Source organism: Oncorhynchus nerka, linkage group LG15 (genome assembly GCF_034236695.1).
Source record: "Oncorhynchus nerka isolate Pitt River linkage group LG15, Oner_Uvic_2.0, whole genome shotgun sequence".
In the NCBI taxonomy this organism is placed as follows: domain Eukaryota; kingdom Metazoa; phylum Chordata; class Actinopteri; order Salmoniformes; family Salmonidae; genus Oncorhynchus; species Oncorhynchus nerka.
Window position 1 is genome coordinate 56,006,719 of NC_088410.1, and position 16,758 is coordinate 56,023,476.

At 40.2% G+C, this 16,758-nt stretch overlaps 1 protein-coding gene across 1 annotated transcript in view; it reads left to right on the forward strand.

The window, feature by feature from the left end:
• The first annotated feature begins 315 nt into the window (after window positions 1–315).
• LOC115142936 (uncharacterized) overlaps window positions 316–16,758 on the forward strand; it is a 61,506-nt gene continuing 45,063 nt past the window's right edge. Inside the window, exons 1-4 of the mRNA XM_029682813.2 lie at window positions 316–373; window positions 547–588; window positions 10,665–10,778; window positions 11,125–11,187. Coding sequence (XP_029538673.1) covers window positions 556–588; window positions 10,665–10,778; window positions 11,125–11,187 — 210 coding nt within the window. The 5' untranslated portion in view covers window positions 316–373; window positions 547–555. The remainder of the gene's footprint in view (window positions 374–546; window positions 589–10,664; window positions 10,779–11,124; window positions 11,188–16,758) is intronic.

Here is a 16,758-nt window from a genome sequence, read left to right on the forward strand (position 1 = left end):
GAGTGGTCAACAGGGGTATTGCTCCATGTCGCGAGGAATGTATGAGGACTTTAGAGAGATTGAGAAAGAGATTGATGGATATTTAAAGTAGTTCGAGTGAGAGATGGAGAGTGAGGATGATAATGAGAGGGGAAAAGAGTGAGTCAGAAAATGAAAGAGCAAGTCAGAGGAACAAGAGAGAGAGAGAGAGAGAGAGGGGGTGGGGGAGGGCGAAAGAAAGAGAGAAAGAGGAGGGGTTTTAAGACTCTGCCTCTCAATGAGGTACCAGTGAGGATAGGCGGTCACTCACACACACCACCACCCACACTCGCTCAGTCAGTCATTGAAGACAGAGATGGCTAAGCAAAGTTGACCATTGGACCCTAGACTTCTTGTAAGTCAACATCCGGACGTTGATCATTCCCTCATTCGGATTGTCTGTCCTTTCCTTCTCTTTGCTCTTCATCATTATGCACATCAAGTGGGAAATAATCTCATCTTCACCAAAGACAGGAACTCTGCTCCAATGACTCTAAAAGTGGACTCTACTCTGTTCTACTTGCCTAGGTCAGCCAGATGAACACACACAAACCAGCCCACAAAGCCAAGGTATGTCCCCTACTCTGGAACCTGGGCATTTTGGGTTACTAGTATCATTCCAAGATTTTCTGTTAACGGTAATAACTGATGGGCTGCTAATAGTAAGTACCTACTATAACAATTGTATTTTATTAAGCCATTGACGCATGTGTGAATTTGACAAGACAGTTATTGAATTGTATTCATCTGAGTAATTTACTGCAGTAGCCCAGGCAATGCACAGAGTGGTTACTGTTACTGTGAAGTATTTAGTCTGTAATGTGATACCCAGATGTCTAGCCAGTAGATTTTAGGGGAGTGACAATAAATAGCATTTTTTTTTGTTCATGTAATGAGCCCGGGACACGTCACAGGTTTATGAAACAACTTCTGTGGCGCAGCTAGAACACACAGTACCACACTCAAAACATCTACGAAGACATAAGTATCTTTTAAAATGTAAATTCTTGACTCAATAATTCAGCTCTTCTTGTTGGTTCTTTGAGCTGCTAGTTTGTGTAACTATTTTAACGCCAGAAAGTCACATGTGGGGCCGTACGGGGGGGGGGCAATTAAAATCACTGTTGGGGAGCCCGGTTTTAGGACATAGTAGATAACAAGTTGTGGTGTCCCTAAACACTGCTCCACTATCCAGAACTCAAGATGTCATTGTATATAGGGGATTTTGCAACTACGGGCACTTTTGGCATGTCATATTTAAAATAAAATGTTTCTTAAAAAATACTTTTATCACAATAAATACGTTCCTCATTTTATCAGGAGCCATAACCTGGTATTGGCTGTGACCATTTTATTCAACAATAGATGGAATAAACCTCTGCAAATGTTATTACCATCACATCATAAAACCTTCAATTTTAGTTTACAACTAAATCACAAACAACATGTGGTTTGGGATTATTTGGTTTATCTGTCAATAGGATTTGGCACTTGCACATTTAGAAAAACGTATTTGAATTCCTTATTGGCTGTTTATATGTCTGTTTGCTGCCTGTGGCTGTTTGCTGCCTGTGTTTGTACAGTACCATAAACAATGCAATTACATGTCGAAATGGTTATGTACTTACTCATTTTTAAGTTGATCTATTGAGAACAAGTGCTTTACACTAGATTAAGAGAGGAGTGGGATATTTAATGTGTACATATTTTTTATTCAGAAATATTTGTCGATTATGGTGGTAAAAACTGTGTGGCAATAACGACAGGATAATGTAGTTAAAATGACTTTGTGGAAATGGGTATTTACAATATGATCGATTGTTGTAAAAACAGTAAAAGATTATGTGATAAGCAATATTGAGCGGGGGTTTACCCTTTTTATACAAAAGTTATACAAAAAGTCTTTCTTTTCTGATGGCAATAACCTGGAAAATGTCAATACTGACCCTATTTGTGGTGGTAATGACAATGTTTTAATGACAATTTGCTAATATTTGGGATTACACTACCAGGTTTACTTTGTTAATATGATCAGTTTCCATTTGATAAACTCCGACCACAATAGAATGAGATGTATCCTTCCAAATAGAGGACAGTCTAGATGACTTATGACTGTTTGACACATTCCAAGTTACTTTACTTGGAGGTGGATATATAATATATTATACGTCATATCCTTGTTCTTCACCGTCTCTTCCCAGTTCTTGTGTGACTCGATATGAACCATTTTGAAAAAGCACAGCGTGGTGGTAATGATGCAATACTGTGGGACAAATTTGGGACAACTGTATTTCGTGGAATACAATAGATTTTGTGCTTATGCACTATGAACATTTAAAAAAAAAAAGTTTTATCAGGTTGAAATACATTGAAGAAGTTCAAAAGTCATGTTCTGGGCCAAGTGCCTTGTCAATGCAAAACAGTCAAATGGATGATTATGTTATCGTCCACTTACTATATATACACCAGTCAAAAGTTAGTACACACCTACTCATTCAAGGGTTTTTCTTTATTTTACGATGATCTACATTGTAGAATAATAGTGAAGACATCAAAACTATGAAGTAACACATGGAATCATGTATAACCAACAAGCCAACCATTGCCTTGATGACAGCTTTGCACACCCTTGGCATTATCTCAACCAGCTTCACCTGGAACGCTTTTCTAACAGTCTTGAAGGAGTTCAAACATATGCTGAGCACTTGTTGGCTGCTTTTCCTTCACTCTGCGGTCCAACTCATCCCAAACCATCTGAATTGGGTTGAGGTCGGGTGATTGTGGAGGCCAGGTCATCTGATGCAACACTCCATCACTCTCCTTCTTAGTCAAACCCTCTGTTCCTAGGCTGTCATTGAAATGTCAGTTCTTAACTGACATGCCTAGTTAAATAAAGGTAAAATAAAAAATAAATAAATTACACAGCCTGGAGGTGTGTTGGGTCATTGTCCTGTTGATAACAATTATAGTCCCAATAAGCACAAACCAGATGGGATTGTGTAATGTTGCATAATGCTGTGGTGAGCCTTGCTGGTAAAGTGTGCCTTGAATTCTAAATAAATCACAGTGTCCCAGCAAAGCACTCCCACACAATCACACCTCCTCCTCCATGCTTCACGGTGGGAACCACACACGCGGAGATCATTCATTCACCTATTCTGCGTCTCATAAAGATACCAAACATCTCAAATTTGGACTCATCAGACCAAAGGACAGATTTACACCTGTCAAATGTCCATTGCTCCTGTTTCTTTATCCCAAGCAAGTCTCTTCATCTTACTGGTGTCCTCTAGTAGCGATTTCTTTGCAGCAATTCAACCATTAATGCCTGTATCATGCAGTCTCCTCTGAACAGTTGATGTTGATATGTGTCTGTTACTTGAACACTGATGCATTTATTTGGGATTCAATTTCTGATTTCTGAGGATGGTAACTCTAATGAACTTATCCTCTGCAGCAGAGGTAACTCTGGGTCTTCCTTTCCTGTGGCGGTCCTCATGAGAGCCCGTTTCATCATAGTGCTTGATGCGTTTGGCGACTGCGACTGAAGAAACTTTCAAAGTTCTTGACATTTTCCAGATTGACTGACCTTCATGTCTTAAAGTAATGATGGACTGTCATTTCCCTTTGCTTATTTGAACTGTTCTTGCCTATAACATGGACTTATTATACCAAATAGGGCTATCTTCTTTACACCACCCCTACCTGGATTGTATCAAATACGTTAAGAAGGAAAGAAATTCCACAAATTAACTTTTAACAAGGCACACCTGTTAATTTAAATGCATTCCAGGTGACTACCTCATGAAGCTGGTTGAGAGAATGCCAAGATTGTGAAAACCTGTCATCAAGGCAAAGGATGACTACTTTGAAGAATCAAAGTATAAAAATATAAAATATACTTTTATTGGCTTACCACTTATTTGGTTACTACATGATTTCATGTGTTAATTCATAGTATTGAGGTTGTCGAGTAGAGTAGTCCAGAAGGCTACACTGAAAAACCTACAGTAACCTCTATCAAATAAAAAGATAGCGGAGCCACAAAAGTACTGAATCCGGAAGAGAAACAACAGTACTGCCACCAAAATAATACATTATGGGACAGCTATAATCAATGCTGCCCCATCAACAACTCAATCCAAAATGGTCCCCCCTTGAACTGAAAGAGAGGCTCTTTTTGTAGGGGAAGCCCCTCCCATCAGAACATACCAAACACTAATTAATAAAGCAATTACCATCAAAGCCTACATTTTCCACTCAGCTAAACATCATGATGGCACTGTGATGGCACTATGATAGACGGCATCCAATTGGTTGAGTAGAGTGTTGGAGGCTATTTTGTAAATGACAGCGCCAAAGTCGAGGATTGTTAGGATAGTCAGTTTTACAGGGTATGTTTGGCAGCATGAGTGAAGGATGCTTTGTTGTGAAATAGGAAGCTGATTCTAGAGTTCATTTTGGATTGGAGATGCTTAATGTGAGTCTTGAAGGAGAGTTTACAGTCTAAACAGACACCTAGAATATGTGGACAACTACAAATAGCTAAGTCAGAACCGTCCAGAGCAGTGATGCTGGACGGGCGGGCAAGTGTGGGCAGCGATCGGTTGAAGAGCATGCATTTAGTTTTACTTGCATTTAAGAGCAATTGGAGGCAACGGAAGGAGAGTTGTATGGCATTGAAGCTTGTCTGGAGGTTTGTTAACACAGTGTACAAAGAAGGGCCAGAAGTATACAGAGGTGATTGAGTCCTGGTGAATCCAATAATCACTTATGCGCGTGATGGGGGGAAGGCAGGTGTGCGGAATGATGATGGCAGGAGTGCGCAATGCTGGGGAGCCTAGCGCCCTCGATGGCAAGGGGGGAAGAGAGGGAGCAGAGGTGACAACAATGTAAGGTTTGATTGACGGATTGAACCTTAATTTTTTGCAATCAGGATGAAGAGAAGATTTTGGATGATGCTGTGTTGAAAATGTTATCCATACTTTTCTGAATCTGGTCGAAATAATTATCTTTGTATTTTTGGCAAGTTTAGAATTCCTTCCATAATAATGGAAGCTACTAATAAAATTATTCAGCATTTTTCTCAGAAAGGCAATTTCAAGTCTAGGAATTCCTCTTTCAGGAAATAGCTTTAACATTTAATAAGTAGATTATATTACTATAAATGTTTTCATGAAAATACATACATGTTCATTTTAAAGTAAAAAAAAAACTTGGAATTTAGTTGGACTTTTTTCAACAAAAGTCCTGTTTGATAAAGTAGCTTACAAATGGTCTTTATATTTGTATTTAATTTTCTGCTCTTTTGCACACCCCATAAAAAATATTAAACAAGTAAATGCTGTACTCATATTGTAGGGATATTGGAAGCAGGGTGTTTACATGAGTTGAGTTACTTGAATAAGCAACTCTTTAAATATACTTATCTTCAGACTCGATTTCTTCAGTGCTGTTGGAGTGTTTCATTAGAACAACAGCCACCATGTACCATATCAAGAACATTACACAAGAAGTGGCGAGAGGGTGCTAATTTGCTGATGTAGAGGGACATTTGGATGCTGCACTTGTTCTTTGGCCTCCACCGTGCTAGCCAATGTGTACATTATGACATGAAGTTAATGTAGATTATATATTATATTTTCTATGTCGAAGATGGGATGAAAGTGACCAGTGCCTGATGTCTGAGTGGGTCTTTGAAAGAAGTGTATGGGATGGGCCACGTCACAATTATGCAAAACATTTGAAATATTATTTCAGATAAAAACCCTTTTATTTAGGATCAAATGTTTAATCATTTAAATGTTTTATTGTTCGGGGCGTGGGGGGTGGGGTTGTAGTCACAAACGTGATGTAGTAATTTGTGTGCTATATGGGACAAAATACTTTTTAGTACCTAACATACAGTGAATTTGTCCCAATACTTTTGGTCCCTTAAAATGGGGGGACTGTAAAAATAAGGGGTGTAATTTAGTTCACCCAATATGGATGACAATACCCTCAAATTGAAGCTGACAGCCTGCACTTTAACCTCACTGTCCCAAAACATTTGGAGTTCACGGTGTATATATATATTAAATAAAATTGAGATTTGTGTCACTGATCTACACACAATACCCCATAATGTCAAAGTAGAATTATTATTTTAGAAATGTTTACAAATTAAATAAACATGAAAAGCTGAAATGTCTTGAGTCAGTAAGCATTCAAACCTTTTATTATGGCAAGCCTAAATAAGTTCAGGAGTGAAAATGTACCTAACAAGTCACATAATAAGTTGCATGGTCTCTCTCTGTGTGCAATTCATGTTTAACGTGATTTTTAAATGACTACCCCATTTCTATATACCAGATATACAATTATCTGTAAGGTCCTTCAATCGAGCAGTGAATTTCAAGCACTGATTCAAACACAAAGACCAGGGAGTTTTTCCAATGTTTTGCAAAGAAGGGCACCTATTGGTAGATGGGTAAAAAAAATGACATTGAGTATATCTTTGGGTCAATACACCCATTCACTACAAAGATAAAGGTGCCCTTCCTAACTCAGTTGCTGGAGAGGAAGGAAACTGCTCAGGGATTTCACCATGAGGCCAATGGTGATTTTAAAATGGTTACAGAAGATTAATGGCTGTGATAGGAGATGACTGAGGATGGATCAGCTACATTATAGTTACTCCACAATACTAACCTAAATTACAGAGTGAAAAGAAAGAAGACTATACGGAATAAAAATATTCCAAAATATGCATCCTGTTTTCAATAAGGCACTAAAGTAAAACTGCAAATAATATTGCAATGATATTAACTACATGTCTTGAAAACAAAGTGTTATGTTTGGGGCAAATCGAACACAACACATCACTGAGTACCACTCTTCATATTTTCAAGCATGGTGTTGGCTACATCATGTTGTGGGTATGCTTGTCATCAGCAAGGACTAGGGAGTTGTTTAAGATTTTTTTTAAATTGAAGAGAGCTAAGCACAGACAAAATCCTAGAAGAAAACCTTGTTCAGTCTGCTTTCCAACAGACACTGGGAGATAAATTCACCTTTCAGCAGGACAAAAGCCTAAAACACAAGGCCAAAAATACACTAGAGTTACTTACCAAGACGACATTGAATGTTCCTGAGTAGCCTAGTTACAGTTTTGACTTAAATAGGCTTAAAATTATATTGCAAGACATGAAAATGGCTGTCTAGCAATGATCATCAACCAACTTGATAGAGCTTGAAGAATAAAAAGTCAATAAAATGTGTGTACATATTGTACAATCCAGATGAGCAAAGCTCTTAGAGACTTACCCAGAAAGACTCACAGCTGTCATCACTGCCAAATGTGATTCTAACGCGTATTGACTCAGGGGTGTGAACATTTATGCAAACAACATATTTCTGTATTTTAATACGTTTGCTAAAATGTTCACTTTGTCATTATGCGGAATGGGTGAGAGGAAAAAATGTATTCAATCAATGTTGCATTCGATCTATTTAAACCATTTTTCAAAATGTGGAATAAGTCAAGGGTTGTGAGTACTTTCTGAAGGCACAAACTATACAGACTGAGTAACATTTCAACTAACTATCTACTAACCGTAGCTCTAACCCTAACCTTAACCTTTATCCTAACCCTTATTATAAACCTAACCTTAGCAAGCAGTTGCTTATCAACAGATAGTTTGTTGATGGTATGACGATCTCTAGAGCATTTACAGATGAAGAATTTGGACTATCCAAATAAAGTGTGACTGTCGCCCCTCTCTCACATTGGCCGATATCTCCAAACTTTCCGCTTCAGTTTAGTAGGTATCCACTTTAGAAGTGAGCAGTGCAAGATAATAATTTACCGGTCTTAATTGCAAGTCGAATTTCCTGACAAACAATCTCTCAGATAGTAGTGGCCAACTCTTTCTGTTGTCGGGTGTTGAGTGCTGCCATGTTCCCAGAGGTGAATTGTGAACAGACAGAATATGCCTGATGCTGGAGCGAAATAGACCTGCTATTGATTCTAACAATACAGTGAACGTCCCACACCATATTAAGATGTTACATGTTGACCTTTTTTTAATTTAAAGTCTGTTAATTCATAGTTATTTTGCAAAGGAAATCTACGAGAAACCCACACATTTCAATGCCACCGGAACCATAAGTAACAAACTCTTATGATAAACTATTAGGAATCCAAATACCACCTTATACCATTGCAAAACATACTTAATCAATTACATACAATATGCCGTTTTTTGCCTTGAAAGAAAGGAAAGGAAATAAGCCGATATATTCCATCTGGACATGATTATGTGGAGAACCATCTCCATAAAGTATGTGAATGTGCCAAAGTTTTCCCTGAAACAGTGCCGGATCCCTGCTGGGGAGGACTATTACTGCTATTACCTTGAAGTACACTCCAGCCAGAAAAGGAGCCTCCAGGAACCTTTTGGGGGTCAAAACGATTGCCGCTGTGGGGAACCTTTTTCATTTTCATTTCAATAGTATTTTGTTATTTCAAGTTAGGGTTAGGGTTCCATTTTGAACCTTTTAAATAATATATTGTTACTGGTATTTACATGGTTATCATTGTTATTGTTAATATTAATGTATTATACATTCATATTTTTATATAATCAATATTATTAATCAATATTTAAATATTATCAATATTGTATTGTAACAAAATGCTGACAAAATGCTGGCAATGGAAGGCTACTTGGCTCTTTAAAATCACATACACTTACAGATATAGGATTTTAATTTGACCAGTATTGTCATAGCAAAATAATCCTGTAGCCACAGGTTTTTAATGTTTAGTCCATAATGTTGCTTGATTGGTGGTTAGGCTATTAGCTGTACATAAGTAGGCTACATGAAAAGTGAAATACTATTTATATAACCATGTTAGTACAGGTTTTCATTGAATTTATATAAATCACAAAGCTAGTCTGTATTTTCAGCGGAGAATGACATTTTTATCAGTTACAAAAGTGTGATCAAATTAAGATCCTACACTTTTATGTCAGCTTTTAACAAGGCTGCAGAAGTGGTCGTGTTCAATCTTAACCTTTAATGACTTTAAAACAGAACACAGGAATGATAACTACTCTCACAGGTGGCCAAAAAGAACATTATGAAAGCTACGTCTCCAATCTTCTGACAGAATGCCACCACTAGAATACATATAGTTTAATATAAATACAATTTATCTACTGATAATAAACTAGGAAAACATTTTTATTCAGTGATAGAAAAACCTGTCATTACAAACTTAATTTGCTTCATTTGGAAGGCCAGCTAGAGGACTAAAAAGGCACTACGCCTCACTCAAAGTTTAATTGAGGCACAATTCCCAATCCATACGGCTTGCGGGATAACGCAAAATGGATGGGGAGGGCTAAGTGGAAGTATTGAGATTGAGCCGTAGACTAGCTACATTTCTTTACTTCAATGGGGCGGCAAGTAGCATAGTGGTTAGAGCTTTGGGCCAGTAACCAGAAAGTTGCTGGATCGAATCCCTGAGCTGACAAGGTAAAAATCTGTTGTTCTGAGCAAGGCCACTGCTCCCTGTTAATGTTGATTAAGGCAAAAAAAGACAGACCTCTCTGATTCAGAGGGGTTGGGTTAAACGAGGAAGACACATTTCAGTTGAATACATTGAGTTGGACAACTGACTAGGTACCCCCCTTTCCTTGACTTGGTTGCTGAGTCTGTCAGGCAAATCCACTAGTAAAAAATGCATTTTAAATGCTCCGCACGTGCCAGCGACAAGGTTCCTCCAAGAACCGCTCAACTAACCAAAGGTGCAAATAAGAATCCATTGACTAGCAAAGGTTCCTTGAGGATCTCCTTGGTAAGAGTGAAGTGTGTTCGCACATGCCTGTGCACGTGTGTATATGTTATTTGTGTTGGGTCACCTCTGTTTACACCAAGGTAAACCGTAATATTGTAAAATTATATTTGCCACATCAAATACTTTGTTTCTCTGGTCTGGCCCTCTGTAGAGGCTCAGTTCTGTAATAAAGTGAAAAAACACTATCAGCAATTTTGGGCAGTAAGCATTATGACATTTTGATCTAGTATCTATTGTTAACAGTTAGCTTTTCCAGATGTTTATAACCAGTGTTCTGCAACAGTATGGAATTGGGAGCAGATTGACTAGCTTTTTCCCAGCTCTCAACATGGCCTTCAATAGTTTGTCATCAAAAACTAAAAACATTTCTCAAATAGACAGGCCATAAGGTGCTATGTAAGAAAAATGGCATGATTCTATTGAACATCAAAATTGAAAACATATTTTTTTAAATGTGTCAATCCCCATGTGACTTGTATTCCCGTAATATGATATTAAGTTAGCAAGTGTGGACGAAAGGCACCATTGTGCCTATAATTTTGGAACTCACTATTGAACATTATTGATCAATATTCCTTTATTATGCTCTCCTTTCACAGTGAGCAACAACACTTTGAGATGTAGATCCCTGAGCAGTAGTACTGTAGAAATATAAGTTGTTGTTGTGGTGCTATCGAGTAATAGTAGTAGTACTGTAGTAGTTTGTAAAAGCAGTAGTAGTAGTAGTAGTAGTAGCAGAAGTAGTAGTAGTAGCAGCAGTAATAAGGGTCATAATGTAATGATAATGTTATGTCCATTATAGGCTAGGCATCTGTGCTTCCTCTTCCTCATGTGCTTCCCTTTGGCGTGGGGTGGCGTCCCTGGTCCATGTCGGCACTCTGTGACCAAGGGTCACCTCCTCAACCTCAACTGCCTGGTGAGGACACCTCATACCACACCAAACCATGCAGTAATATCAACAGACTCTACAAACGAAATATCAAGTTGAGATACAGATCATTAAAATCACTCAAACAGTCATAAGTCATGCCTGGAATGTATTGATATTAATGTTTCCTCCCAAGTTAGACTTATTTTATTGTTCTAAGGTAATTTCTTTACCTTATGTGACCCACACACATAACTAACGAGAACTATATGTGGCAGATGGTAATTCTGTACGGCTGCATGCCTACTCCTACTTTCCTCCTGGAGAATCATAACTGCCCAATTCTACGCTTCTGTTTTAAATGTCAATGTTTGTACCTTTGTTTGCCACGCAGATTGATAATCAGTTGGAGAATGGCTGGTCAATAACCTACGTATTCACTGAGCGCCAGAGTTTGGTGAGTATTTCCTACTTCACTGCAATTACATCTTTCACAACAAAATGACTTTGATTTGTGCAGATAAAGAATGGTAGACCAAAGATAAACGACATCACAATCAGTCAGTGTCAAGACAGTACCTACACTTTCAAGATGTGCCAGGCTGGCAAACTGATTGAAACTAATGCTCTCACATCTGTCAAGGAGATTCAAGTTCATTACATCTATTGCTCCTTTCGGCCTTTACGCAATAGGCTAATTGCATTTAGAAGACTAAATGTAATCCCATGAAAGAGCCCTTGGTTGTTAATAACCTGGAAGGGAAATGGTTTGAAAATACATATCAACTGTGTGAAGTTTACAGGAGGTAAACAGAGAGCGAGAGAGCTGTGTGTCAGCACGGAGTTGGGATGCCTTCCCTCATTTTAACTTGCTGGTTAACAGTTTAAAAGTTTAACAGTTTAACTTGCCCCAGTTTATGGTTTATGGGTTAACAAGGTCTCTGACAAATGGAGGTCTGATTTAAAGGTTTTCTCACCTGGGGAGAGGAACAATCACTTCAGTTTTTTATTTATTTTTGTAATTTTACCTTTATTTTACTAGGCAAGTCAGTTAAGAACAAACTCTTATTTTCAATGACGGCCTAGGAACAGTGGGTTAACTGCCTGTTCAGGGGCAGAACAACAGATTTGTACCTTGTCAGCTCGGGGATTTGAACTTGCAACCTTTCGGTTACTAGTCCAATGCTCTAACCACTAGGTTACCCTGCCGCCCCCAATGTGGGCAAGTGATGTACCTTACAGACAGACCATATACTACCATATACAGTGGGGCAAAAAAGTATTTAGTCAGCCACCAATTGTGCAAGTTCTCCCACTTAAAAAGATGAGAGAGGCCTGTAATTTTCATCATAGGTACACTTAAACTATGACAGACAAAATATTTTTTAAATCCAGAAAATCACATTGTAGGATTTTTAATGAATTTATTTGCAAATGATATTGGTCACCTACAAACAAGCAAGATTTCTGGCTCTCACAGACCTGTAACTTCTTCTGTCCTCCACTCGTTACCTGTATTAATGGCACCTGTTTGAACTTCTTACCAGTATAAAAGACACCTGTCCACAACCTCAAACAGTCACACTCCAAACTCCACTATGGCCAAGACCAAAGAGCTGTCAAAGGACACCAGAAACAAAATTGTAGACCTGCACCAGGCTGGGAAGACTGAATCTGCAATAGGTAAGCAGCTTGGTTTGAAGAAATCAACTGTGGGAGCAATTATTAGGAAATGGAAGACATACAAGACCACTGATAATCTCCCTCAATCTGGGGCTCCACGCAAGATCTCACCCCATGGGGTCAAAATGATCACAAGAACGGTGAGCAAAAAACACCCAGAACCACACGGGGGGACCTAATGAGCCTACCGTCAATAACACACTACGCCGCTAGGGACTCCTAATCCTAATCCTGCAGTGCCAGACGTGTCCCCCTACTTAAGCCAGTACATGTCCAGGCCCGTCTGAAGTTTGCTAGAGAGCATTTGGATGATCCAGAAGAAGATTGGGAGAATGTCATATGGTCAGATGAAACCAAAATATAACTTTTTGGTAAAAACTCAGCTCGTCGTGTTTGGAGGACAAAGAATGCTGAGTTGCATCCAAAGAACACCATACCTACTGAGAAGCATGGGGGTGGAAACATCATGCTTTGGGGCTGTTTTTCTGCAAAGGGACCAGGACGACTGATCCGTGTAAAGGAAAGAATGAATGGGGCCATGTATCGTGAGATTTTGAGTGAAAACCTCTTTCCATCAGCAAGGGCATTGAAGATGAATCGTGGCTGGTTCTTTCAGCATGACAATGATCCCAAACACACCGCCCGGGCAACAAAGGAGTGGCTTCATAAGAAGCATTTCAAGGTCCTGGAGTGGCCTAGCCAGTCTCCAGATCTCAACCCCATAGAAAATCTTTGGAGGGAGTTGAAAGTCAGTGTTGCCCAGCAACAGCCCCAAAACATCACTGCTCTAGAGGAGATCTGCATGGAGGAATGGGCCAAAATACCAGCAACAGTGTGTGAAAACAAGTACATTAGAGTGTCTAGTTTGAGAAACAGACGCCTCACAAGTCCTCAACTGGCAGCTTCATTAAATAATACCAACCTCAACATCAACAGTAAAGAAGCAACTCTGGGATGCTGAACTTCTTGGATTAGCTAACACAAAACTGCCATTGGAACACAGGAGTGATGGTTTCTGATAATGGGCCTCTGTACGTGTATGTAGATATTGCATAAAAAATCTGCCGTTTCCAGCTACAATAGTAATTTCCAACATAAACAATGTTCACACTGTGTTTTTGTTCAATTTGATGTTATTTTAATAGATGCTTTTCTTTAAAAACAAGGACATTTCTATGTGTCCCCAAACTTTTGAATGGTAGAAAATACAGTGAGGAGAACAAGTATTTGATACACTGCCGATTATGCAGGTTTTCCTACATGCAAAGCATGTAAAGGTCTGTAAATTTTATCATAGGTACACTTCAACTGTGCGAGACGGAATCTAAAACAAAATTCCAGAAAATCACATTGTATGATTTTTAAGTAATTAATTTGCATTTCATTGCATGACATAAGTATTTGATACATCAGAAAAGCAGAACTTAATATTTGGTACAAAACTTTTGTTTGCAATTACAGAGATCATACGTTTCCTGTAGTTCTTGACCAGGTTTGCACACACTGCTGCAGGCATTTTGGCGCACACCTCCATACAGACCTTCTCCAGATCCTTCAGTTTTCGGGGCTGTCGCTGGGCAATACGGACTTTCAGCTCCCTCCAAAGGTTTTCTATTGGGTTCAGGTCTGGAGACTGGCTACGCCACTCCAGGACCTTGAGATGCTTCTTGCGGAGCCACTCCTTAGTTTCCCTGTCTGTGTGTTTCGGGTCATTGTCATGCTGGAAGACCCAGCCACTACCCATTTTCAATGCTCTCACTGAGGGAAGGTGAGATCTTGCGATACATGGCCCCATCCATCCACCCCTCAATACGGTGCAGTCGTCCTGTCCACTTTGCAGAACAGCATCCCCAAAGAATGATGTTTCCACCTCCATGCTTCACGGTTGGGATGGTGATCTTGGGGTTGTACGCATCCTTCTTCTTCCTCCAAACACGGTGAGTGGAGTTTAGACCAAAAAGCTCTATTTTTGTCTCATCAGACCACATGACCTTCTCCCATTCCTCCTTTGGATCATCGAGATGGTCATTGGCAAACTTCAGACGGGCCTGGACATGCGCTGGCTTGAGCAGGGCGACCTTGCGTGCGCTGCAGGATTTTAATCCATGACGGCGTAGTGTGTTACTAATGGTTTTCTTTGAGACTGTGGACCCAGCTCTCTTAAAGTCATTGACCAGGCCCTGCCGTGTAGTTCTGGGCTGATCCCTTACCTTCCTCATGATCATTGTTGCCTCACGAGGTGAGATCTTGCATGGAGCCCCAGAACGAGGGTGATTGACCGTCATCTTGAACTTCTTCCATTTTCTAATAATTGCGCCAACAGTTGTTGCCTTCTCACCAAGCTGCTTGCCTATTGTCCTGTAGCCCATCCCAACCTTGTGCAGGTCTACAATTGTGTCCCTGATGTCCTTACACAGCTCTCTGGTCTTGGCCATTGTGGAGAGGTTGGAGTCTGTTTGATTGAGTGTGTGGACAGGTGTCTTTTATACAGGTAACGAGTTCAAACATGTGCAGTTAATACAGGTAATGAGTGGAGAACAGGAGGGCTTCTTAAAGAAAAACTAACAGGTCTGTGAGAGCCGGATTTCTTACTGGTTGGTAGGTGATCAAATACTTATGTCATGCAATAAAATGCTAATGAATTACTTAAAAATCATACCATGTGATTTTCTGGATTTTTTTTATTTTTTAGATTCCATCTCTCACAGTTGAATTGTGCCTATGATATAAATTACAGACCTCTACATGCTTTGTAAGTAGGAAATCCTGCAAAATCCGCAGTGTATCAAATACTTGTTCTCCCCAATGTATATACTACCATTCAAAAGTTTGGGGACACTACTCAAAAAAATAGAGGGAACACTTAAACAACACAATGTAACTCCAAGTCAATCACATTTCTGTGAAATCAAACTGTCCACTTAGGAAGCAACACTGATTGACAATAAATTTCACATGCTGTTGTGCAAATGGAATAGACAACAGGTGGAAATTATCGGCATTTAGCAAGACACCCCCAATAAAGGACTGGTTCTACAGGTGGGGACCACAGACCACTTCTCAGTTCCTATGCCTCCTGGCTGATGTTTTGGTCACTTTTGAATGCTGGCGGTGCTTTCACTCTAGTGGTAGCATGAGACGGAGTCTACAACCCACACACGTGGCTCAGGTAGTGCAGCTCATCCAGGCTGGCACATCAATGCGAGATGTGGCAAGAAGGTTTGCTGTGTCTGTCAGCGTAGTGTCCAGAGCATGGAGGCTCTACCAGGAGACAGGCCAGTACATCAGGAGACGTGGAGGAGGCCGTAGGAGGTCAACAACCCAGCAGCAGGACTGCTACCTCCGCCTTTGTGCAAGGAGGAGCACTACCAGAGCCCTACAAAATGACCTCCAGCAGGACACAAATGTGCATATGTGTGCGCAAACCGTCAGAAACAGACTCCATGAGGGTGGTATGAAGGTCCAACGTCCACAGGTGGGGGTTGTGCTTACTGCCAGAGAACACCAAGATTGGCAAATTTGCCACTGGCAACCTGTGCTCTTCACAGATGAAAGCAGGTTCACACTGAGCACATGTGACAGACGTAACAGTCTGGAGACGCCATGGAGAACGTTCTGCTGCCTGCAACATCCTCCAGCATGACCGGTTTGGCGGTGGGTCAGTCATGGTGTGGGGTGGCATTTCTTTGGGGGGCCGCACAGCCCTCCATGTGCTCGCCAGAGGTATCCAGACTGCCATTAGGTACCGAGATGAGATCCTCAGACCCCTTGTGAGACCATATGCTGGTGTGGTTGGCCCTGGGTTCCTCCTACTGCAAGACAATGCTAGACCTCATGTGGCTGGAGTGTGTCAGCAGTTCCTGCAAGATGAAGGTATTGAGGCTATGGACTGGCCCGCCTGTTCCCCAGACCTGAATCCAATTGAGCACATCTGGGACATCATGTCTCGCTCTATCCACCAACGCCACGTTGCACCACAGACTGTCCAGGAGTTGACGGATGCTTTAGTCCAGGTCTGGGAGGAGATCCCTCAGGAGACCATCCGCCACCTCATCAGGAGCATGCCCAGGCATTGTAGGGAGGTCATACAGGGACGTGGAGGCCACACACACTACTGAGCCTCATTTTGATTTGTTTTAAGGACATTACATCAAAGTTGGATCAGCCTGTAGTGTGGTTTTCCACTTTGATTTTGAGTGTGACTCCAAATCCAGACCTCCATGGGTTGATAAATTTGATTTCCATTGATAATTTTTGTGTGATTTTGTTGTCAGCACATTCAACTATGTAAAGAGTATTTAATAAGAATATTTCATTCATTCAGATCTAGGATGTGCTATTTTAG